The 24,402-nt window shown below is 41.6% G+C and overlaps 1 protein-coding gene across 9 annotated transcripts in view; it reads left to right on the forward strand.

The window, feature by feature from the left end:
- The first annotated feature begins 2,112 nt into the window (after positions 1-2,112).
- SNRK (SNF related kinase) overlaps positions 2,113-24,402 on the forward strand; it is a 68,477-nt gene continuing 46,187 nt past the window's right edge. Inside the window, exons 1-5 of one of the 9 annotated variants that reach the window (XM_027958069.3) lie at positions 2,113-2,205; positions 5,403-5,452; positions 15,631-15,692; positions 19,246-19,365; positions 19,461-19,934. In XM_027958069.3, coding sequence (XP_027813870.1) covers positions 2,116-2,205; positions 5,403-5,452; positions 15,631-15,692; positions 19,246-19,365; positions 19,461-19,934 — 796 coding nt within the window. In that variant the 5' untranslated portion in view covers positions 2,113-2,115. Of the gene's footprint in view, positions 2,336-5,246; positions 5,453-15,630; positions 15,693-19,245; positions 19,935-24,402 lie in introns of all 9 variants that reach the window. The other 8 variants (XM_060402133.1, XM_060402134.1, XM_027958075.3 and 5 more) reach the window with 8 other exon arrangements.

Below are 24,402 nucleotides of genomic sequence, written 5' to 3' on the forward strand. Positions count from 1 at the left end.
AATTTATTCAAAACCTGAGTTACATATTTTTCAAGGGCTTATCTATTAAGATGTTGTTTTGTGATGACTGTTCTATTTCAGGGGCTACACACCTGGTGGTGGAGGTCTTCAACCACTGGAATTCCCTTGGGGACCATTAGAATGGTATTTTTTCCCCTTTACTTGGCTGTGGGGTTCCCTGAATAGTGATACCTCCCTAAGGAGAAAAGTGCAAGGCCTCGCCACTGTTTTCCAGCAACAAAGGAATGAATTCCACAAGCTCCTGCTGAACATACTGCTAGAGTTAGAATGTGTGTCAAAGTGAGATGATTCTTTGAAGGTCTTTGTAAGCCAGTGTTATCCTAAGGTTGGGGCCTCGACTCAGCCCTGAGGGGCAGAGGCCCATAGCCCAAGGCTTTTCCCAGCCAGTGACATCACCCCATGCCAGAGTGTTAGGGTAACTTGGAGTCCTCCTTTAACCGTGCCCCCCCCCCACTTTAAAAAAATATATTATAATAAGCCTTTATTAGATACCTTTTATAGCAAGACTGTTCTAATTTTATTTTTGCTTTTTTTTTTTTTAAAGAATTGGAGTATAGTTGCTTTACAGTGTTGTGTTTCTGCTATACAGCAAAGTTAATCAGCTATATTTATACATATATTCCCTCTTTTTGGATTTCCTTCACATTTATGTCATCACAGAGCAGAGTCCGTTCCACTCTGTGTAACCCCATGGACTGTAGCCCTCCAAGCTCCTCTGTCCATGGGATTCTACAGGCAAGGGTACTGGAGTGGGTTGCCATTCCCTTCTCCCTTCCTGACCCAGGGATCGAACCTGCATCTCTTCCTGGACTGCATCTCCTGCGTTGGCAGGCGGGTTCTTTAGCACTAGTGCCACCTGGGAAGCCCCCATTAACTTCCATTATTACCCTCAGTGTTTGTACCTCCCAACAATCCACTCTTGCTTTCCAGTCATCTTCAGACATGCAAAGTAGATGCCCAGGAGACAGTCTGAAAAAAACAGGCTTCTGACGTTTGCAGCTCAGCAGAGACAATTGCTCAAGCCATCTAGATTTCTTTTTTCCCTCCAGTCGATCTAATCACATTTGGAGCATCTAAGCAGCGCACCCCCTCCCCTGCCTTCCACGCGGCAGTTTGTGCCCTTTTTTGCTAGGGGTCCTCTCCTGGGGGAGGGGTGGAGGGCTGGGAGAAACCGAAATGGAAAAGCAAGTTGGAGAATCTGGCTTCTGGCGTGTCACTTATTTCCAGAAAGCAAGGGCAGCTGATCTCCATGGCGCGCCAGGCTTCCAAGGATGGTAGATGGGAGCGCCTGCCCCTCTCTCTCACCCTCCCAGACTCTACACTCTGGCCGTCGCTAAGCTCCATTTGGGAGCCTCCTGCCTGGTGACCATGGCGCTGAACCATCCAGGGCACGGTTCATGCCTGGCATGTTCTGAGTCCCTGACTTGACATGCTTTAATACTTCTCACGACCTTTCGCCTTTTCACGCTTTTCCAGAGGAGGCAGCCTGGCCAGGCAAGGGTCTCCTGCTGACTTTTAAAGCCAGCGCTGTGTTCAGATGCTGGGCTTTTTTCTCTTTTTTAAAAATAGCACAAAATCAACACAATTCCTTCTAATTGGGTTCCCAGAGAGAAACTGTAGAGAAAAAAAAATATGTACGTGTATTCGTGAACGTATATTTTTTTCCCGCTCTTTGTTTAAACCTGGGCCGGGGATGTTGGTGAACCTTTAGAAGGGTGAAGTGCCTGGTGCCCTCAGACCCCCGCCCCAAGACGCAGAGTCCCGTGAGGACCCGGTCCTTTCCCTCCGATTTCCGCCACGGCTCGGCTACTTTTCTGGGCCATTGTCCCGTGTCCCTAGTGCTTCCTCCTTCATCAGCTTGGTCTTGCTCGGGCGCCTCGCCCGCTTCCTACCGCCAGCCGCAGCCCAGACTCGCTGGGGTCGAGGCGCTGCCAGGATGCCCTGCAGCAGCTCGCGCGCCGAAGCCCGCAGGTGCGCCCCGCCCCGCCCTCGCTGCGGCCCCTCCCCGGCGCCTGCGTCACAATGACGCGCGTCCCGCGCAGGCGCGTCTCGGTCCTCCACCCCCTCCCCGCGGCCGGCTGCCCGCTTGGTATTATGATTAGTGCTGGGTGCGGGGATTCGGCGGCCGGGAGGGAGTTGTCGGCGCCGCGGCCGCTGCGGACGGAAGCCCGCCTGCTTGCTGAGGTAGGGGCGAGCGCGCAGTGCACCCGGGAGCGGCGGCCGTGGGCGGGGGACTGGCTGGCCTCCGCCGCCGAGTGGCCTCAGCGGTTGCCGGGCTGGGCGGCGGGGCTGGGGCGCCCGCCGCAGGCGGAAAGTAAGTTGCGCGCTCCGCGCTCCCCGCGTCGCGGGCCGGGGAGGACGCGGGCCCTGGGCTGCGGCGGCCCAGACTCCGCGCGGCGGCGGTGCGGCCTGATGGCCTGGCGGCAGGCAGCGGGCGGCGGCGGGGCCCGCACGGGAGCGGGCATTGCGGCGGCCGGCCACGGGCGCCCCGAGGCCCTGCCCTTGCGGCCGCGGCGGGATTGCGGCACCTCGGGAGGCGCCCGCATCCCCGCGCCCCGCCCCGGAGCGGGCCGAGTGCGGCGCCCGCGGATCCCCGCGCCCAGGTTCTCTCGTACGGTGTTTTATTCACTAAAGGTGTTTTCCTTCTTCAAAAGAATCTGGAGATCTGGCGCAGCAAGGGGATTTCTTGCTAAAACTGCAGCCGTACAATAGAATGGGGATATTGTTGTCTGTAGAGAAAGGGCATCGGGGTAAGGAAGGAGGAGCAGTGCCATTCCCGAGGGACAGCTAGAATTTTTTCAGATTGGAAAACCTCCGTTCTTTTCCATAGTCATCGCCTGTTGATTCCTTTCTGGACCGTTTTACAAAACCCTTCCTTCCGTTTGCTTGGACTTGGGATTCAGGAAAGTGACAGCCTTTTATCCTGAGTAGGGTTCCTGGAGCTGTGCTATTCTTAACACTTGGGTCAGGTAAAATTCTGTAGCTGTATAGTGAGTTCGGTTCAAGTCCAGTATTTGGAGGGGGTGAGGGGGCATTTAGCAGTAGGGTTCTTCAGCTTCTGGACGTCTAAGGGTATAAGATTTTTCACACTATCTAGTTACTTCCCCCCATTCCATTTAATTGAGTACATTGTCACAATTTTAGGAGCAGGTGGTAAAGCTGACTTAATGCGTTTCACGTTTTATGGTGAAAGGTGAAGCGTGGCTAGCAGGTAATAGAACTGCAAATGTTTCGCGTCTTGATCAGATTCCACCTGATTCCTATCAAACACCAGATGCCTCAGTTTGGGTTCCGTGTGTGGGGTTGAGGCGCTAGTCCCAAATCAGTCTAATTTATCAGAATGTGTATCAGTGTACTTTAAAGCCTGAGGTTGTCAAGGCTTATGTAATCAGTTTGTTAATTTATAATCTTGTTACATTGCTCTCCAGATTTATAAAATCATTCCCTTAAGGAAATCTGTCCTCAACGTCTGCTTAAATATTTTTCTTGGAATTGGATTCCTGAAGAGGAATGTACTGTGCTAATGGTGATTAAAGCAAACTAATTAGACAAGTTTCTTAAAAAAAAAAAAATCACGTTGGTTCTTTTATTCGACCAATTGTTTCTAGTAGGAAAACAGATGACATTCCCATTCTACAGAACTAAAAATGAGAGAAATGACATTGCCAAGGTCACTTACTGAGGCAAGTCACTTACTGAAGCAGTATACTAATTGAAAGCCAGGTGCATTGAGTTAACTTTTCTCATTTCTCCATCTTTAAGGTTTTCCTGGCAGGGAACTTTGCCACCTATTTTTTTTTTTAATTTGCATTTTAAAAAATCGTTTTCTTTAGTATAGAAAAGTTACTTTCTGTGTATTTTTTTTTCTCTCTGCTCTTCTGAGTAAGTTTTTCTGTATTATTGCAGTAAGAGCCATTTGTAGAAAACATACAAGGACTGAGAAGTTACATAATTTTTATTTCTAGAACAGAAGTATACATTGGGCCGTTAAGGTTCAGATGTAATCCCATAATCCTAAAATGAAGGCTTTTGAATGTCCGTATTAAAATTGAAGGGCTTTCAGATGTTTTTACTGGTTGCAGGAAATATTGTGTTAAACTTTACTATGGGTGTTTCATATAGAAAGTGAAACTGAATAGAAGGAAAAAAAACTATTTTGGAAGCTATTGAGCAGCCCAGGTTCTAAGCATTGGTATAAATAAGGCTTGGTTGGTTCTCTGAAGCAGGTTTTCTGAGCCTAAGAATTCATTACACTGCCCACTCCAGTGTTCTTGCCTGGAGAATCCCAGGGACGGGGGAGCCTGGTGGGCTGCCATCTATGGGGTCACACAGAGTCGGACACGACTGAAACGACTTAGCAGCAGCAGCAGCCCAGGAGAAAGGTGCATTTTCCACATCAGAATTTTAGGAATTAAAAACATAGATGAGGAACTCTAAAGAATTGATTTTACTGCATGCCAGCTGTTGGCTTAACCACCAAAATTTAGAGTTTCTTTATAGCCAAGATGCTGTTAAAAGAAAACTAATTATTCAGAATATAGATACTTCCCAGTGTGTATGTGTCTATGCAAGTCTATTCTTAGAGCAATTTAGGTGGAAGAATTGAGTGGTTTGTAGCAGTTTTGAAGGTAAACTAAACTTACGATCATTTATTCATGAAGCCTTTGTCTACTTTGGGTGCCCTGGGTTAGAGTGTGGCAATAGAAAAGTGAATAAAAATAAGTTCCTGTCCTTCAGGCTATTGTGAATTATATTTACACTGAGACAGTGTATCAAAACAATGACAGTAGTATCAAATGCTGTGATGAGGTATAGGGAAAACCCCTGGGCAATTTGACTGGGGAATGCCTCACAGAAGGCAGTGGTTGAACCAGTGTTGGACAGGTAGAGTTCCCGGGCAGAGAAGAGGGGAAAGGGCTCCAAGGGTTTAGGGAGGTTGAAAAGACAAGGTCAGATGGTGGAGGAAGAATTTAGATCCAAGTGGGTGAAAGGAAGCTGAGGAGGTAGAGACAGCGCAGCTGTTTTTGTTTTTTTAAGGCTGTGGAAAGGAAGGGGGCAAAGAAGGGCAGTAGGTTTGGGGTGGAAGGGGAGGACATGTTTGGGTATTTTGTTTTAGTTTGGGAAGGGCCAATATAAAACCTCTCAGATTTAATGACCTCACGAGTGAGCGCCGGAAATGTGTTGTCTGGTCTGGATAATCTGGAGCTGCGTTATTCTCACTGCAGATCATTTCCTCATCTTGTTTTCCTGTATATCTGCTTTGGGTTGAGGCCTTCCATCCCGTGGGAAACCATTTCTTGCTGGTGGAAGGGGAGGAACCTGACTAAAGAGGATTCTGCTCTGCCTTCCCTGAATGTTTATTTCTCTGCGGTTACTTCCAGAGCCTTCTGAGATTCTCCTTTGGCACCTCCAGCGTTTGGCCTCTGCTCAGGTAGGCTCTTTCCTGACCACGCAGGCCTCTCTCCCTCTCCTTACTGGTTGTGTCCTCTTCCCCAGACCGCTGCCCTGTGACTGCAGCAGTTGCTTCAGAGTTGGAGGGCGCTGGCTGCCCATGCACCATGTTGCTTTCAGTTCTGGAGTGTCTCCAGGCTCAGAGCAAGATTGGTGGGAGGGGTGTCTGTCTGAATGTCCAAACAAGCAACCCCTCAACTACACGTGGGCCTGAAATGTGATGGAAGTTATGAAATCAGTGCTCCAGAAACGTAGGTTACAGGACATGTAACTGGTCAAATCATAGCCTCACTGGCCTCAGTTTCTCAGTTATTGTCATGCAGTTACCTGTCTCATACCCGGAAGACTGTCAGCTCCTTGGAGGCAGAGATGCCTCTTCTTTGATTGCTGTATCCCCAGACCAGTGTTAGGCCTCATACGTAGTCAGTGTACCCAAGAAATGTCCTGGTGAAGAAATGTGAAAAATCTGAACTGTCGTTCGCTGCCCCTTAATGGATACCATACCTGTTGTATCCAAATGGGTTGGATAGAAATTGCTTCCCATTCATAGAATCCCAGAGCTAGAGGCAGATCTTCCGCTCTAGAACAGCAAGCGGTAGATGCTCAGGAAATGTTTGTTGCCGTCCTGTATTCCTGGTGAGTCAGTGCCCCACCTGCTAGCATTCTCCACTAGAGTCATTCCAGGTTCCCATCGTTGCTTTGCCCCCTGTGCATTGAGTTTGTGGATTCTACTTCCTAAGCGCGTCTCCTCCATTAGATCCTCCTCATCACTGCCCAGATTCAGGCTGCCCTCACTTTTAGGTCTTGAATCACTTTTCTGGAGACACTTTTCACTAGTCTCCTCGCCTGTGTTCAGGCTCTAGTCTTGCCCTTCCAGTCTGATCTTCACTTTGCTGCCAGAGTGGTTTGTTCAGCTGTCATCTCTGATTGCCATTCCCCTGCTCAGGGTTCTTCCTTGGCTTCTTAGTGCCAGCTTTCATTTGTTCATTTAATAAAGTGTATCTATATATTTCAGGCAGATGCTATACTCGGCGGGCCCAGGGATGCAGAGCTGAATAAAGCAGACATGTGTCTTAGGCGGGCTGAATTTATCGTGTACTCTAGTGGGGGTTACAGATTATTAATCACATAATCACAGAAATAATTCTGTAGCCGCTGCTGTGACACAGGCCGTGATGGAAGCGGGCATAGTGCTGTGAGAGGGCATAGGAGCTGGTGTGCAGGGGCATCGGAGGGCAGGGGGAAGCAGTGGTCTGGATGGTGGGCTTTGTGCTGGCCCTGAGGCATGGCTGGCCAGATGTGAGCAGCGTCTGCTCCTGTGCATGGGACACAGGACCTTCGGGAGTCCGGTCCTTCCCTGCCTGTCTCTCCCCTTGTCTCACAACCTGTGCTCTCTGTGTGTTTCTGGCCCAGTCCCACTAAGGCCACTTTTCCACCTCAGCCAATTTCAGTTCTTAGCTTAAACAAAATAATTTCTCTGAGGTGCCGCCTGTGAACTCCCAAAGGCAGATTGAGGGGAAAGAACACCTCTTCCAGCCTTCGTGTCCCCGTGAGAGGTGTAAACAGTGTAGGGCAGTGGCCTTCCTGTTATATCCAGTACAGGCCTTGAGGGGGTGGTGTTTTGGGCCAGAGAAGGGTGAGGATAAGGATGTCAGAGTAAGATGGGGAACTAAGTATACAACTCCTCTCAGATGTCAAACTCTCTGAAAGGGAAGCCAGTTGGTGAAAAGCTGGGGAAAAAAATCTGGGGTGATTTTAATCCCACTGACACATTGCTAATGTGTACTGTCGCCTTTTGCCTTCGTAATTATCCCAGGTGGTGCTTATCTTTGTGTTATAGACAAAGACATGCCTGTTGACAGAAGTGGGGTATCTGCTTGGGTTCCAAGTGCTATGGTACTTGTTTATGCTATGATGCTGCTCCTCATATTTGCTGAGTAAATGAATTTTGATAATTTTTAATGTGCACCTCTGTGGTTTAGACAACGAGAAAATTTGGCTCTGTGTCACTTTGAAATGTGACGCTTAGGTTGCTGTCCCAGCTCTTCTCTGATGGTCCCACCCCTTCTGTGTACAGACATATCTCTTAGGTCATTATATTGTCTTCATATTGCATAGATAGGGAAAATGTTTAAAATAGTATATCTCAGTGGGTTTAATATTTAGACACGTTGGTTCTTTTGTATTAAGGAGAGTATATTTTAGGTAATGTAGGTTTCACTCAGACAGTATAATGTATGTAGGTAAAGTTCATTTTAGATCTAGGACACTATACTAACAAATATTCATTGGATAAATTATGAAGCTTAGAGTGTGCCATATTTATGGGTCTCTTAAATAGTCCAAATATTACACAGTAACTTTTAAAATAGTGGACAAGAGTTAAGTGATTGAATTTAAAAGTTCTGCTTTTGCGTTCTCTCTCATTTTCTGCAGGTTAAACAATTCTCTCTTTATTGGTATAAAGTATTCGGAGTACTATGGAAGACATGTAGAATGACAACACTCAGTCTAGTGTTTCAAGACATGATCTGATCCTTTGTTCTCCTCTTTTATGAGTATTTGCTAATCCTCTTGTGAAGGAAAGTGCTTTGTTAGAAACAAATGGAGAGAATGTAATTTGCAAAGTACATTATAATTGCAGTTTGGGTAAGGATAAATTTTTTAAAGCAGAAGATAGAACCTTCTTAAACTGTGCTTAAATGATTTGCTTGGTGTTGACTGTTCTGTGCCATTGGGGAGAAATCTTGCCATAACAAAACTGTATACAAACTGTAAAGAGGGAAGTTTTTTCCAAGGGGCCATTGCATTTTTAGATGACCAGTAATTCTCAGTCTGTCTTTTGAATGGTTATTTGCTTGTTGTTTCCTTTCTCAAAGTGTAGTTTCTAAACATTTCAAAAGGTTTTTAGTGGAACTGTTTGTTACTAATGTTTATTAGGTGAGTCCTTGGTGTCACTCTTGTTAGTTGGTGGCTGGATCAGGCAACTTGCACGGTGTGTCAGAGTTGGAGGAAAAACAGAATTGTCAGAATAGATTTATTTTAGTGCTGTTGTTTTCCTGGGAATTAGAAAGGCCCAGATCAAAGTGGGGAGGGCATTGTGTTATTGCAGGAAAAAATACAGGGCTCAGGAGTCAGCTCAGGCGGCCCTTAACTGGACGTAGGACTGCGGCATAGAAAGACTTTATCCTGCTTGGGCTTCCTTTCTGTTCTGTAACATGGGTGTGATACTTCCATTACATTTCTGATGGTAAGGAATAAACTATAGAACAGATGTAAAGAATTCAGTGCATGCGTAGATTCCCAGTAGTTAAATTGTTTATTTTTTTTTAAATTGTTTAGTCTTTGAAACCTGCATTAAAACAAAAGTAAACTTCTCAAATGGGCAGTTGTGGCAGTGAAAGATATTTTTGAAACTTGAAATGAGACAATGAAAAGAAATGTCAACTGTGGTTTTGCTATAAGACTCATTTCTATATAAACCTGTAACCTGTTTAGTTATAAGTTAGTAGGTTTTGAGGAAAGTAGTATGGGTAATAATGAGAGAATCCAGTAAGTCAAAACAAAAATCGATATTTTATGGAATCTTGAGGTGAACAGTGAACTTTTATAATTGGTTTAAATTTATTCTTCTGTTGCTTTCATGTTAAAAACCTAGAGTTTTCCTTTCTTTTGAGGCCTCGCATCAGCTGTGTGATGTGAAGCCGCTTCTGTGCATTTTTACCTCTTTGATGACACTTGAATTAATCTAAAGTACAGGTGGAAGGGACTGTGGTGAATTTAGTCTAGCAAGTTTCCCATTGATGTTGAGAGACTGAGAGTTCATCACATTTCCCTGAATGGTGAAGTGCTAGGTAGTCTTCAGGATCAGCCTTCCTAACCCTATTATATTTATAATCTCACTTCTGCCCAGTGGCCTGACTTCACCCACCCCGCCATGTGTACTCTGCTGTCGATTTCTCCTGTTTCCAGAAGGGGTGTCCCACTGCTCCTGGTGAGGGCTAAGGCCTGGTCTGTGTGCTGCCCCATCCTTGGGGGTCCTGCCTTTAGTATCCTTTGCTCTTCCTTTGACATAACTTGCCCAGGTTTTCTTAGGCACCAAGTTGTGTCCAACTCTTTGCGACCCCATGGACTGCAGCACACCAGGCTTCCCTGTCCATACTGCCTGCCTCAGTTTGCTCAAACTCATGTCTGTTGAGATGGTGATGCCATCCAACCATCTCATATAATTAATTATCTTTTTATGTGTAGGTAACTTATTTGTAAGATCCTAAAGGACTGGGGGACTGTTTCCCTCCACAGTTTATCCCCCACAATTAGGGCTGAAATACTTGCTAATAAAAACTAGACTCAGTGTTCCTTTCATAGCCTGAAGGAATTGCATACTTTGTCCCTCAAAGGAGGCAGAATATTTCATTGAGTATGTCTGTTCATTAAGATTATATAAATATATATATTTCAGGGAAATTGGTTTATTTCATTGGTTGTCAATTGAAAAGAAAATTGAATGAATAATTATGTACAGAAATTCAAAATTTTAGTAACCTCTGCCTTTCCTAGATTATAAAGGCAGCACATATTCGCTGCTAAAAATTTGAAAAGAACAGAAAAGTATAAAGAGAAAAAAAATCTGTAATTTAACCCTTTTTATAAAGTGTGTATGCAGGCAGATTATATGTTTTAAAAAAATTGGAGATCCCGTGCCATGATTTTTTTACTTAACATTTTATTGTGAAAATTTCCCATGAGACTGAATAGATTCAAAATATAGCAGCAGAGTGTTGTGTTAGCTGTACCATTTTCTTATTGTAGACTTTTTGGTTATTTCTGATCTTTTTTTTTTTTTTTCATATATAAATGTTCCTGAACATTGTGACTAAATATTTGTCTATTTCTTTAAGACATACGTCTATTAGTAAGATTATTAAATCAAGGATATTAATTATTTTAAGGCTTTTAATACCGGTATTGCCAAATTGCTTTTCAGAATAGTAATCTGTGGTGCCAGCAGTATGAGAAAATTCCCAAATGCTTCTGCCTTTTAAGTCAAAATCAGTGAAACATTAGGTGCTGATATTTTTGTTCATGGATTATTATTATTTTTTCTTTTCTAACATTCTTTTTTGAGCACTTTTTCATGACCATCCTTGTCACAGCATCAGCAGGGGGTATAAAAAAGATGATATGGAGTTAAAATGAATTTTGACAGTATTAATAAAAGCTCTGGAAGAGAGATTTAGATTAAATTTTTAAATGCTCCATAGATTCCACCTTACATTCTATTTTCCTGGCAAAGGAGCAATTGTGGGTTGGCTTTATTTATTTTGGAGTAATTTCTAGACGCTAACTTGTGCTTAAATCATTATTTATTATGTGGGCACTTTATACCAGGGCTGTCACCATACTAATTTTTAAAGACTCATTTACCCTCAGGTAGAAATGGTGACATGCCTAGCATTTTTCATCACTTTAACGAGAGGCAGTTCTGTTGAAGAATTTGAACTTATTACCTGTGCTGCTGGTCAAGGTTTTGTGGCTTGGGTGTTAACCCTTTTCTCTCTACAAATGCTAAGTGCTACTTTCCATCAGTTAATAGATTGTCTGACTCCTTTCATTCAAATCCCTGGAATATAGCTTGTTAAATTTAGGGATCTCCCTGGTAGCTCAGATGGTAAAGCGTCTGCCTGCAGTGCGGGAGACCCGGGTTTGATCCCTGGGTTGGGAAGATCCGCTGGAGAAGGAAATGGCAACCCACTCCAGTAATCTTGCCTGGAAAATTCCATGGACTGAGGAGCCTGGTAGGCTACAGTCCATGGGGTCGCAAAGAGTCGGACACGACTGAGCAACTTCACTTTCACTTTCACAACTTCACTTTCAAATTTAGGGAAAATAAAGGTTTCTTAAACAAGCACTTTAAGGGATAGATCTGCGTTGGCAACCCAGTCTCTGCCTTGAGAGACTAGAGCAGACTTTTCAGCCTGGCATTCCTGGTTACCTCCAGTGGCCCTGAGTCCATTAAAATTGACTGCCTGGAAGAAAACTTTGAGGACATACTTTAGTAAACAGTTACTTTACCTTCCCTTGGCAAATGCTTTATTAGACATTTGGAGGTACGTTTTTGCCAGTCGGGCCATTTCTCATAATAAATGATTGACTGAAACCTTCTAATTTGCAGTTTCTGTCTTGATTCCATCCAGGGGCTACAGGCTGATTCTGATACCCACATAGTAATATTCACCCAGTCCAGTGAAGAACTCTAGATTCTTCCATAACTTGGGACCTGTTGACTTGTTTGTGATGGTTGCTGCTTCTTTTTTCTTTTTTTGGCCATGCTGTGAGACACGTGGGTTCTTAGTTCCCCGAGCAGAGATTGAACCCAGGCCCCCTGCATCGGAACTGCCAGATCCTAACCGCTGGATGACCCTGGTTGCTTCATCCTTGCCTTATAGCCTATGTTAATAATGCCCAGGAGGAGTTCCAGTCCAAAAATGTGGAGTACTGTCTACTTTGGATGAAAAGGACAGCAGTGGTGACTGCCACTGGGATTGCGCTTGTTTTTGTTTGCCTTGGAGGTGACTGATACTCCTGGAGGACTGAGTCTACTGCCTTCTTTTCGGCCTGTGCTGTTTTTGTTCTAGGTATCTGAAATTTTAGCAGTGAGATCAGGGCGGCAGTTTTCCTGAGACGTGCGTTAGTTCCTCTACTTCAGTTTACTTTTCTCTAAACGTAGGCTTAGTCTGACATTTCCCATGAGTAAGAGTTACAGTTTTCATATTTTTGCTGTTTGTGAAAGATACCAGATAATTTCCATGTATAAGAAGCTTAAATACAGTTTTAGCATGGTTGTATAAAAACCCATCTCTTAGCTGTCTATATTGGAGGGAGAGCCCTGGCACAGATCATTTTTCGAGGCATGTAAATTGTTTGGAAGGTTTTTCTGTGTTTGAATGCTAGTGGTCTGGTTTAACGGGAAATTTATAATATCCCAAAGTGTAGAGAGGCTGTGGGGTAGCCTCCTTTTTGCATATGGCCTCTTTTCGTGTGGCCTGCTTTCCCATGCCGTGGCTTGCTTGATAATGATGACCCACACGGAACCACCTTTGTTGAGCATGCTGTGTGAGGTGGAGACCTTAGTTTGGTATACAGACCACACTCCAATGGTAAAGATGTCAGGGAAAAGCTAGAAGTGAGTTTTGACAAGAATAACAGGGTGCACTCCAAATTGACGGTAGGTTTAACAGAGGCTGGTTTTACAACTGTTTTCAGCAGCTTGCAAAATGTGTGTAGGGCCACCCACACTTCCTTCCTCTTCTCCAGCCACACCCGCACACTTGAGTTGCTTCTGCTCTCTTTAGTAAACTGGGAGAGCGTCAGTGTATTCTTGCAACACATACCAGTACTTGTTTCTCAAACACGAATTTCCATATTATAAACACCTGTCCAGCCACATCATATCCATGTATGAGCATATGCTATCATAAGTAAGAAGACCGCTTTAGAATGGTCTAATTTGGTGCTTTTGCTGTTTTAAAAGATGTCATAATAGTTAACGTAGTCATTAAAAATGGTGATTTAGAAGAGCATAGTGCATGGAAAATGTTCATCCTATAGTGGAGGAAAAAGTCCTGTGACTTCATATACAATATCTTAGCTTTGTACAGAAGCCCAGGTGTAAAGAATATAAACTTAAGCCTGAAGAGAGGCTATCCTTGATGAGATTATAGATGTTTTTTGTTTGTTTTTCATCTATGGTGCTTTTCTCTATTTTCCAGATTTTCTAAAGTGAACTTGTTTTGTGGAAATACTTAGAGAATGGTTGCAACTCCCTCCCATCCCCATGTGTATATGTGTGTGTGTGTGTTACCCCATTTTGTGTCTGGCATGTATTATACATAGAAAATAATTTGGAAGCCTGTGTCCAAAATGTTAACAGAGATTATCACAGAGGGTAGAATAATGGATGGTTTTTTTTAAAAAACTTCCCCCTCCTTTTTTTTTGCCGCTATATATGTTCTGATTGTATTTTTTCTTACACTGCATAGATGTCTCTTTCATAATTGAGACAAAAATACTGAAAGGAAAGTAATTGGTCAGTTGAAAAAAACCGAATATACAGAATATAAAGAAGATATAGTTATGTATAGAATGATCACGCCTGGGGTTTGGGGGAGGATGCATGCACATTTGAGTATGGCTGAGTCCCTTCACTGTTCACCTGAAATTGTCACAAAATTGTTAATTGCCTGTATTCCCAATACAGAATAAAAAGTTTAAAGAAAAAAGCAAATAGTCAGATTTTGTGGGATGCTTTATTGAAAAATCATCAGACTTTGATACCCAACTAGAGATTAATTTCTTTGCCAATCTGCAGTATCCATTTCCAGTTGAATACATCCTGGGAAACCAAGCAGTCCACGACTCTCTGCAACCCTGTGGACTGCAGCCCGCCAGGCTCCCCTGTCCACGGGATTCTCCAGGCAAGAATACTGGAGTGGGCAACCATTTCCTTCTCCAGGGGATCTTCCCACCCAGGGATGAAACCTGGGTCTCCTGCACTGCAGGCAGATTCTTTACCTTGTGAGTCACAGGGAAGTTTCTAAAAACAGAAGAGAGATGATAGCTCAGTAAATTCAGTCTCTTGAGGTAGAGTGGAAGACTGAAAGAATTTCTGCCTGGGTGGAGGAGATCACTATCATCATGACCATGGTAGTGATGGTGGCAGCTAGTATTTACTGACTGCTCCCTCTGTGCCAGGCTTTATTTTAAACACTACCTTTACTAACTGATTTAATTCACCACGATCTGTGCCATGCTCTTGCTACTGATGTTTTCAAATGAGGAGACTGACCATACAGAGAGGTCAGGTTTTTCTCAGATCCAGTGGCTAGTGGCTGGTAAGCTGGCTTTCAGATCCAGTCATTAGCCTTAACAGAACCAGTCCTCAGCCAAGCTGGACCATCACACTGCCTTGCCGGACTGTGGATGAAACTGTCTGTTGGAGAGAGAAGCAGGCGTGGGTAATGGGAGGAGCTATTGTATCTCACTTGGAGCTGAAGGAGCAGGTTGGCATCCCAGAATTGACCTTTCTTTAGACGTGGGCCTGTGCCCATGACTTTGCTTGGCCCTGTCTGTGTGAGCAGCTGTCTCCGTTGCTCTTCATCCCCTCATTCCCAGCAGTGAACTTGTTTTCACAGCCATCTTTCCTTCTTCCTCCTTTCATCTTTCCTACTTCCCCCAACCTCTTCATGTGCTCTTTTCCTAGAGCTCATACGAGCTTGAGCTTAATGATTACCTGGACTCACCTGTAGTATGTTGTGTAAAGTGCCTTGGCCTAGTTTGAATGTTTAGAACTTGAAATTATTGATACGATGTTCCAATGTTGAGGAAAGACCTGCAAGGTTGCCTTAGTTCCCTCCCTGTGCCCTGAACTTAGGTATCAGTGGCCCTCTCACATGCTCTCTGTTCATGGAGTTTCTGTTTTACTATCAGATGGAAAGGCTCTAGTACAGAGCCTGTTGGGCTTTGAAGCCTGGCTGAGCAGCTTGGAGCTGCAGGCTGCTGCTTGTGGGGCAGGTGCCTACCTTGCTGGCTGCTGGTGAAGATTCCTTGCATTGAGGATTCGTGCTCATTTCCTAGGAGGCATTTCAAAAACAGTGACTTTACTCTTCATTATTATAATTCCCTCCTCCTCCAAGTGGAATAATCCTTTTACTCTGTCTACCTGGACCAATCTGTTTATCTGTTCACTGTGAAATCAGTTTAGTTCAGTCGCTTAGTTGCGTCCGATTCTTTGCGATCCCGTGGACTGCAGCACGCCAGGCCTCCCTGTCCATCACCAACTGTCAGAGTTTATTCAAACTCATGTCCGTTGAGTTGGTGATGCCATCCAACCACCTCATTCTCTGTTGTCCCCTCTCCTCCTGCCTTCAGTCTTTCCCAGCATCAGGGTCTTTTCACTGTGAAATACCTGTTGCCTAAAGATTCCTTGAACGGGCTGTAGTTGACAGAGGGGAGAAAAATAATGGAAGACTGGGTCACTGAAAACAAATTCTCCATTTTTATTTGTCTGTCTGGGTCCACCCTGAGGGTTTATATTTTAACTTTCAGCAAAAGTTAAAACAAATAGAACTAAACTAATATCTTTGTATTTTCTTTTAGGAAAAAGAAGAGACTAACAAAACACAGTAATAACAAGGATTACTGCACATGCAGTTTGCAGGGTATGTCTTGGAGTTGGTACACAGTCGCCTTTACTTTACATAAGCCACATCTTAACATTCTACATTGATGTTCAGAATGATTTTCAGTCATTGCAAGATTTCAGATATCAAAAAATGATTCAGTTATTTCCTGTGTTAAGTTGCTCAGTTGTGTCTGACTCTTTGGGACCACATGGACTGTAGCCCGCCAGGCTCCACTGTCCGTGGGGATTCTCCAGGCAAGAATACTGAAGTGGGTTTTCCTCCATTTCCTCCTCAGGGGGTCTTCCCTACCCAGGGATCAAACCCGGGTCTCCTGTGTTGCAGGAAGTGTCTTTTACCGTCCGAGCCACCAGGGAAGCCTAATTATTTCCTATACTAACTCAAAATACACTTGATAGTATGATTAAACAGTATTTTAAAAGGTGTTCAATAACAAGGATATTTTTCCTCTCAACTTTCAGTTATTTCTAACTTCCTGTTTTTTAGGTTTATAATTGTAGTTTGATAGACACTGAAAGTCACTCAGTCATTTCTGACTCTTTGCAACCCCATGGATAGTCCATGGAATTCTCTAGGCCAGAATACTAGAGTGGGTAGCCTTTCCCTTCTCCAGGGGACCTTCCTAACCCTGCAGGAGACCTGGGTTCGATCCCTGGATTGGAAAGATCCCTTGGAGAAGGGATAGGCTACCCACTCCAGTATTCTGGCCTAGAGAATTGCATGGACTGTATAGTTCCTGGGGTCGCAAAGAGTTGGACACGACTGAGCCACTTTCATTTCACTTCACTTTGAGGCAATGAAAAAGGGATATATATGTGTATCCAGAAAAGTACCCCAAAAGTGAATTCTTTGATAGTGAAAGTATTAGTCATTTTCCTACAGGGTAGCTTGTCATTAAGAAGATACCCTATGAGATTTTTCCCCATGAACTTGCTAGTAGATTAAAAATTATTTCATTGTGCCCTTTTGCTAACCCAGTTTTGGAAAGAGAAATGACCGTGTGAATAGTGATTATCTGTGGGTGTCTGAGACCCTAAAAAAAGATCCCGCCCATATCTGTATATTCCTTTGTGATACATAAATCTTTAAAAAATAATTAAAATGTAAACCAACTGAAATTTGTTTATAAAGCCTTGATTTCTGTGCCACTTTCCAGGAATACATCTAAAGTGATAGATGAAAAAGTAAATATTATGTAACTTCGGGGCAGCCTGAAGAGGTTTTTTCTGAAAGCTAAAGTTGCATTTGTAAGCTTGTGCAATAGAAACATAAACTCAGGTAGAATTTGAAGAGTTATTACCTCCCTTATGATTAATCAAAGCTAAAGATTTAAAGATAGTTTTCTGCCTCCTGGAGTTAGCTTAGAGTTTTTGTTTTTGAAAATTAAATATGCTTAAATTAACTTTCTTTTGGGGAACTGCTGTCCAAATAAAGCAAGCTTTTTCCTCTTGGATTTTCCTGTTATCAATAAAATGAGCAGCTCAGATGACAAGGATAATACACAGTACAGAAGAAATTGGCTTTTTCTTCAAAGAGAAAGCCACATAAGCTGTATCTTAACAGTGCACGTTTCTCATTTTTAAAAGTCTCAATAGAAATAGGATTTTGTTTCTGAAGTTAATTTGCAGAAACAGTATAGAACAGTGGTTAAAAGCACAGACTTTGGTGAATCTCAGCTCTTTAACACACTGGCCTTATAGCCTAGGCCAAGTTACTCACTGGATTTGTGCCTCAAAGTGAAACTAATAATCCTATCTCTGGGGGCAATTTTCAATTAAGTGAAGCACTCAGAATTAAACTCTGAGGGTAATTTACAATTACAGAGAAGTTTGAGGCGGCCCCAGATATGTGATTCAGATCATTTTAGCCTGCATGGGAGAATGACTGTGAGAGGTTTTTTTTTTAACTTTCACGATATTGTTACCCTAAATATAATATTGTTTAGAATGGTCATATGTTTATAAGAGGTCTGCACTTTGAAATAAGAATTCGGTTTGAACCTTCAGCACAGTGCTTTCTTGGCTATAAAATGGGAATAATACTGACCTCTTAGGGTTGCTAAGGTCCAGTGACACAGTCTAATCTGATTCAGGTTTTGCACTGAATATATATAGTGGGTTTTCAGTAAATGTTAACTGTTAGCTTTTTTCTGTTCTTTTAAGCAAAAATGAGATTTAAAGGTATTTAATGATAGTGCTTTAAAAAAAAACAACTTTTATGTACATGCAGTTTAGGTTTGGGGGATATTTTCACCTAAGTAGGGTAACTGCTCTAAGTACTGTTAATAAAAAGTTACTGAAAATGTGAAACTGCATATGGGAGCGCTAGAAAAGGTTCACTGCACGGATTAATATGCACTAATAGGAAAGATCTAGTCTTAGGAGATGGCTCTATTTTTCATGGGATTTTGTATTCTATTTAATTTTTGTAAAAAAAAAAATTAATAGTGGGAGTTTAGTCTGTGAGATTTAAAATGATGTCTTAATTTGTATAATAAACATTTAAAATTTTTTCTAAGTCAGGGTCATTTATAAGAACCTATTTCTGTATTTTAAGGTTTATACTGTAAAGGTTAAGAATTTTAAACTTGCATATAAAATGAGGTTTTTAAAGCCAAATAACCTTTAACATGCACATAGTTTAAACGCATGCTTGTGTGTTCTTGAAATGTATGCACATCGTGGTAGGTTTTGTTTGAGAGTTGGAAAACCATAAGAGAAACAAGAATAACGTATAAGCACAAAGAATAAGTACCCGTCAGTCAGCAAATATTGAAACACCTAATGTGTACCAGATACTGTTCTAGGTACTAGTGATGCAAGAGCAGACAATTTACTTGTAAATATTTTGAAAAAAGTTGCATTTCAAAATTTGAAAAAATGTTGATTACTTGTTCTATATAAAACACTGTTCTTGGCGTTAGCAGAGGGTAGAAATAAAACATGGACCCATAGAGTCCTCAAGGACCTTGAGGTCTCAGGGTAAAGATGGTGTGTACTGAAGACTGTAAGATTAAGACCACGTGGGATGGAGGTGTTTCAGGTGCTTTGGAGATACAGGAGAGGGAGGTAGGTGAAAATACCCCAGAAGACTAAACTAGACTCTTCCGGGAGAGTCAGAAGTCTTTACTGAAGGGATTTTATATTAAATAGTGCTCATTTTGGAAGAGCAGGAAGAAGTTGTTGGTTTCTGTCCAAGTGTATATTTGTTGTGTTTTCCCCTTTTAGTCAGTCCCAGACTTCTTTTTTAAGATGCTAATTGAAATTACTTGTGGAAAATATTCTTCTTTAAACACTTTTTAAAAGCATATCAAACTTGCCCGTTTTCTCGTGACATCACCCAAAAATTGTTTCAACAGATTAACTTTGTATCAGTTTGCAAAATGGCATTTAAATGATCAAGCTTTATAATGTAAACCCTAAATCTGTGAATAGGTAATTATAAATGCCCCTGACTCATTTTATGTCTCAATATATTTATTTCAAGCTTCTTATAAAGCCAAATTTTCAAAAAGTGAAGCTATAAAAGGATAAGTCACAGAAAACTTAATTTTATTTCTCTTATTTTGTAGATGTCCATGACGATATTGAAAATGAATTCCTTATTTTCACCAGATATATGAGAAGATCCATTTTAAACAGTCTAAATATTTTTTCTCACGTTGGCCCAGCATGGCAGGATTCAAGCGAGGGTATGATGGGAAGATTGCTGGATTATATGATCTGGATAAAACCTTGGGTCGAGGTCATTTTGCAGTGGTTAAACTTGCCAGGCATGTCTTTACAGGTGAAAAAGTGGCAGTAAAAGTTATTGACAAGACAAAATTGGACACACTAGCCACTGGCCATCTTTTCCAAGAGGTGAGATGCATGAAGCTAGTGCAGCACCCCAACATCGTGCGCCTCTATGAAGTGATTGACACCCAGACCAAGCTCTACCTTATCCTGGAACTTGGGGATGGAGGAGACATGTTCGACTACATAATGAAGCATGAGGAGGGACTTAATGAGGACTTGGCCAAGAAGTACTTTGCTCAGATAGTTCACGCCATATCTTATTGCCATAAACTCCATGTGGTTCACAGAGACTTAAAACCCGAGAATGTGGTCTTCTTTGAAAAACAAGGTCTTGTAAAGCTGACAGACTTTGGTTTCAGCAACAAATTTCAACCAGGGAAGAAGCTCACCACAAGCTGTGGATCTCTTGCATATTCTGCCCCAGAAATTCTGCTTGGTGACGAGTATGATGCACCCGCAGTAGGTGGGTACCTTTCAGTATTTGCTGTCTTGAATTCTACTGGCTGAAGTGTAGTTGGTCAAATCAGTTGTTGTTTATGTGAAAATAATTTCTAAGAGAATTTCTGTTAAATGGATCTTAGTAAACAGATTGGGTTTCATGACTGCTATGTTTCCCTAAAGATGTCTGAGTTTATTTTACCTTATAGATAGCTAATGTCTAAAGTATATTTGTTAGCACAAAAGAAAAAGAGTAAGTTACCTTTTAAGATAACCTCTCATCGGCCTGTTTTGTTTGTATTTTTAGGGTCTGAGTGCTTTTCCTATCTTTTTTAGATACTTCTAGTTATTTCCTTCCTGTGAATACATTTAAACAGTCATGAGACCCATATTAGAAAGGTACTGTGAATATTACAGTGTATAGCGTGAAGAATTCTGGCACTGAGATCATTTATTGTGACCTTGAACAGTGTACTTGACCTCTCTGCTTCATTCATCATCCAAAGAATAGAATTAGATCAGATACGGGTATTGAATGTTATCTTGTTTACTTTTCACAGTGACCCCTGTGGTGGTTACTGTATCTTCTTGTATAAGATAGAAAGTTGATAACAGAGTGCTTGCTGTGTGGTAAAGTAGTGGTAACTCTTGGCATTCCACCGGCCTGCTCCGTTCACTCTAACACTTCCTCACGCTCTTACTTGTCATGAGTTTCTCCATTGTGACACAAGTGTTTATTGCTTTTCAGCTTGTGCCAGTTTTGTCCCCTTGGAATCATATTTGTTGTGAAGGTCATTTAGGAATTTATTTTCAGTTTTTAAGGATTTGTTAATCTGAAGATGTGGTCAGCTTTTAAAATTTTAGGTTTAATCTTAGAAAAATAATCCTAATATTACATGCATATGATATCAAACTTCATAGATAATGAGCCTTTCATTTGCATTCTGATTGTTTAAAATACAGGTTATAGAAGGTTAAAGGTAAGCACTGAAGAGTGCTGATCTTACGCTGAATACTCTGTACACCAAGGCACTGTTTCATGTTAGACTATGTGGTTTCTACCCACTACAGATAACCAGGCTTCACTGAAGTCTTTCATTAGAATATTTGAGGCAGACATCTTTTGATTAGTGGAGACCAATCTGAAAATGGAGGCAAGAATATGCAGATGAGGAAGCATCAATGTGTCAACGTGAAAAGGATATTTAGCCTCACTAATAATCAAGGAAAGGCAAATTAAAACTGCAGTAAGACCCTGTTTCTTACTTTTCATATTGAGCAAAGCTGCTGCTGCTGCTGCTAAGTCGCTTCAGTCATGTCCGACTCTGTGCGACCCCATAGACGGCAGCCCACCAAGCTCCCCCGTCCCTGGGACTCTCCAGGCAAGAACACTGGAGTGGGCTGCCATTTCTTTCTCCAATGCAGGAAAGTGAAACGTGAAAGTGAAGGTGCTCAGTCGTGTCCGGCTCTTAGCGACCTCATGGACTGCAGCCTACCAGGCTCCTCTGTCCATGGGATTTTCCAGGCAAGAGTACTGGAGTGGGGTGCCATTGCCTTCTCCGTTGAGCCAAGCTAAAGGCAGACAAAACCAAGTGTGGATGAGACTATACAACGTGAAGAACTCTTGTACTTTGTAGACGGCAGTTTGTCAATAGCTAGTAAAGTTAAGTAGGCATGCTGAGACCCAGTGGCTCTGCTTCCTGTGTGTATACCGTAGAGAAGCTCTCATATGCTGGAGATTTTCAAAAAATGTTGTTAGCAGTATTGACTGTTCATCAGCAGGAGAATAAATTGTTCATTATTCATACGGTGAAACTATAGCTTAGTGAAATTTAATGAATTATGTCAACATGGCTGGAGTTTCACAAACTTGTTTAAGTGAGAAAATGAATAAAGAGAACATACAGTATTAGAACATTTATACAAAAGTTTAAAACATACAAAGCAGTGTGAAACATTGTTTAGGGCTGCAGTACACGCAGTGAAGTATGAAGAACGTGAGAGATCGAGGTAGCTAACTTCTGAGGTGCAGGCCTGTCCGCAGGGTTTCAGCTGTATTGGTGATGCTTTGGGCAGTGAATGCACAGGTGTTCATTGTGATGTTTTTCCCCTCCTCTTAAATACTGCATCATGGAACTTTACATAAGTTTTTAAAAACGAAAAGAAAATTGTCTGAAAAGATAATCACCAGTCTGATAAATGGTTAACTTATGTTGGTAAAGTGGAATTGAATAGAGTTCATTTTCATTATTTGTATTTATTTCCATGCATTTTGTGTAATTGTGTGGTTGAAATTACTATAGAATTGCTTTGAAAAACAAATGGAAAGTCACATTTCTGTTAATGTAATATTGGTTTATTATGCCAAAATCAATCACTGATTTTTCACAGATATTTAGCAAAATTAGTTGGGGATAAAGATTAGAATCTATCACTTAATTATCAGATATTGTTAAGTAAAACAACTTTGGTTCAATTTTATAATTTAGTTTTTTAAGAGTCCACTGATCCTCAGCATTGAAAATTCAGAAATTGTATTTTGTCATATTCAAAGATTCAGATTTGATTTTATTTAACTGTACTTTTTTTCTTCTGTATCATTACTTTTTCTTTCACTTTTTATTCTTTCTAGGACCTTTGAGTTTCCCTTCTGATTTCTTTTTTAGTGCCTTGAAAGCTTTTTTCCTTTATTATCCTGATTTCTAATGGATACACCTAAGACTGTTGCCTTCCCCCACAGTCTGGTAGCATCCCAGGGGCTCCGCTCTGCAGCCATCGTTACTCATCGCTAAACTTTACTGCTTTGTTTCTGGTTGAGATTTTTTGTTTTTTGAAAATTCAGAATGGATACATTTATTCTTCCTTTTAGCTATTTGGTTTTAACTTCTAATTTTAGTATGTTACAGTCAAATATGCCTGATTGGTTTCTGCTTTGGGAACTATTTTTAGATTTTCCGTGTGGTTTAGTACATAGTAATTTTTGGTTACGCTTCCCTATGTGATAAAAATATTTGTATTTTTGGTATATATAGAGTTTTTATACATAATTAAGATTGTTAATTATGTATTTTGCCCCATGTTTTTATTCTTAGCTGTTATTTTTTGAGAGAATTATGCCAGTCCCCTACTCAAATCTGTCAATTTCGTATTTTAATCAGTTTTTGCTTGTACATGTTATTTTCATGCTGTGTTAGGTATATAAAAGTCTATACAATTTATTTTACGTGATGGATTATCACTTTTAGCAATATGAAACTGTGCTTATTTGCTTATTGCTTTAAATCCCATTTGTCATTTTGTTTCAGGTTTATCTTAAACAATATGTAGCTTTATTAGGTGTCCATAATTCATAAGACTTTTAATAGGTGAATTTAGTCCATTCACATTTGTTTTTTACTGGAATATTTGGACTTACTTGTACTGTTTTGTATTTTTCATCTGCCTTATTATTTTATCACCTTCTGTCGTGTTTTGTTGGAGTATTGAAGTTCTCTTTGCTCCTCCTCTGGTGGTTTGCAAGATGTGCAGTCTGTTTCTCTGTATTAGTGTCTACTTGCAATGTCTAGAGTTAATATTTGTATCATTCCCTCTACCATACAGAAAACTATAGTTTGCTTTCACTTTCCTTTATTTGCTTTTATTTATTTTATAAAAAATTTTTAATTTTGAACTTAATTTTACTAATTTTTTGGTTTACCACTGATTTGTCTCCTTTCTATCTTAGATTACTTTTGTTTTGTTTTTAATTCTTTAGAGAAGATTTGTGAAAAGTTTTCCAAGTCTTTGTCTGAAAGTATCATCACATTTGAATGGTACTTTGACTGGGTATAGAAGTACATAGTGAGAATCGTTTTCTTTCCAACTTTAGAGATACTCTCCCGTCATCTTTTGCGTCAGATGCTGTGGGGGCAGAGTCTCACGTGAGGTTACTTTTGTTTTCGTTGTTGGGCTGTGCTTTTCGTGTGATCTGTGGTGCATGGTTTCGCTTCTGGAAATGCTGTACTCAGTGGTTTTCTTGGGTGTTCTGCTTGGTGCACTTGGTTCTTGTCTCCTGTTGCTCATGTGTGCTTGGGGATTGTTAGTTGTGTGCTTAACTTCTTTATTTTTTTTTTGGAGATTCTCTAGTAGTCTGCAGATACAATGTCTGAGTAACCTCCAGTTGATGTGGGGGAGGAGCAGAGGGTGGCCTGGTATCTGGCCTTAGTATTTGACAGTCAGTACACCTCTGCCTCTGTGCCCACAGCCACTACCCCCACCTGGAACAAACACCTGCCTGTTCATGCTCAGCGAGTTACAGAGTGAGAGAACTGGAGTCATTCTCTTTTGAATTTTCTTTTGTGGATTCATTCTTGCAGTGACTGTCTTAAGTGCAAGCCTTTCCTGTTTCCAGACTGTCTTCTGGAAAGGACCAGCACGGATGCTTCTGTCAGCTGGCTCCTCTCTTAGTCTGATCCCGTGTGCCGTCTTCCTTTGCTGTCATGTCTAGAGACTTG

Source organism: Ovis aries, chromosome 19 (genome assembly GCF_016772045.2).
Source record: "Ovis aries strain OAR_USU_Benz2616 breed Rambouillet chromosome 19, ARS-UI_Ramb_v3.0, whole genome shotgun sequence".
Taxonomy (NCBI): Eukaryota; Metazoa; Chordata; class Mammalia; order Artiodactyla; family Bovidae; genus Ovis; species Ovis aries.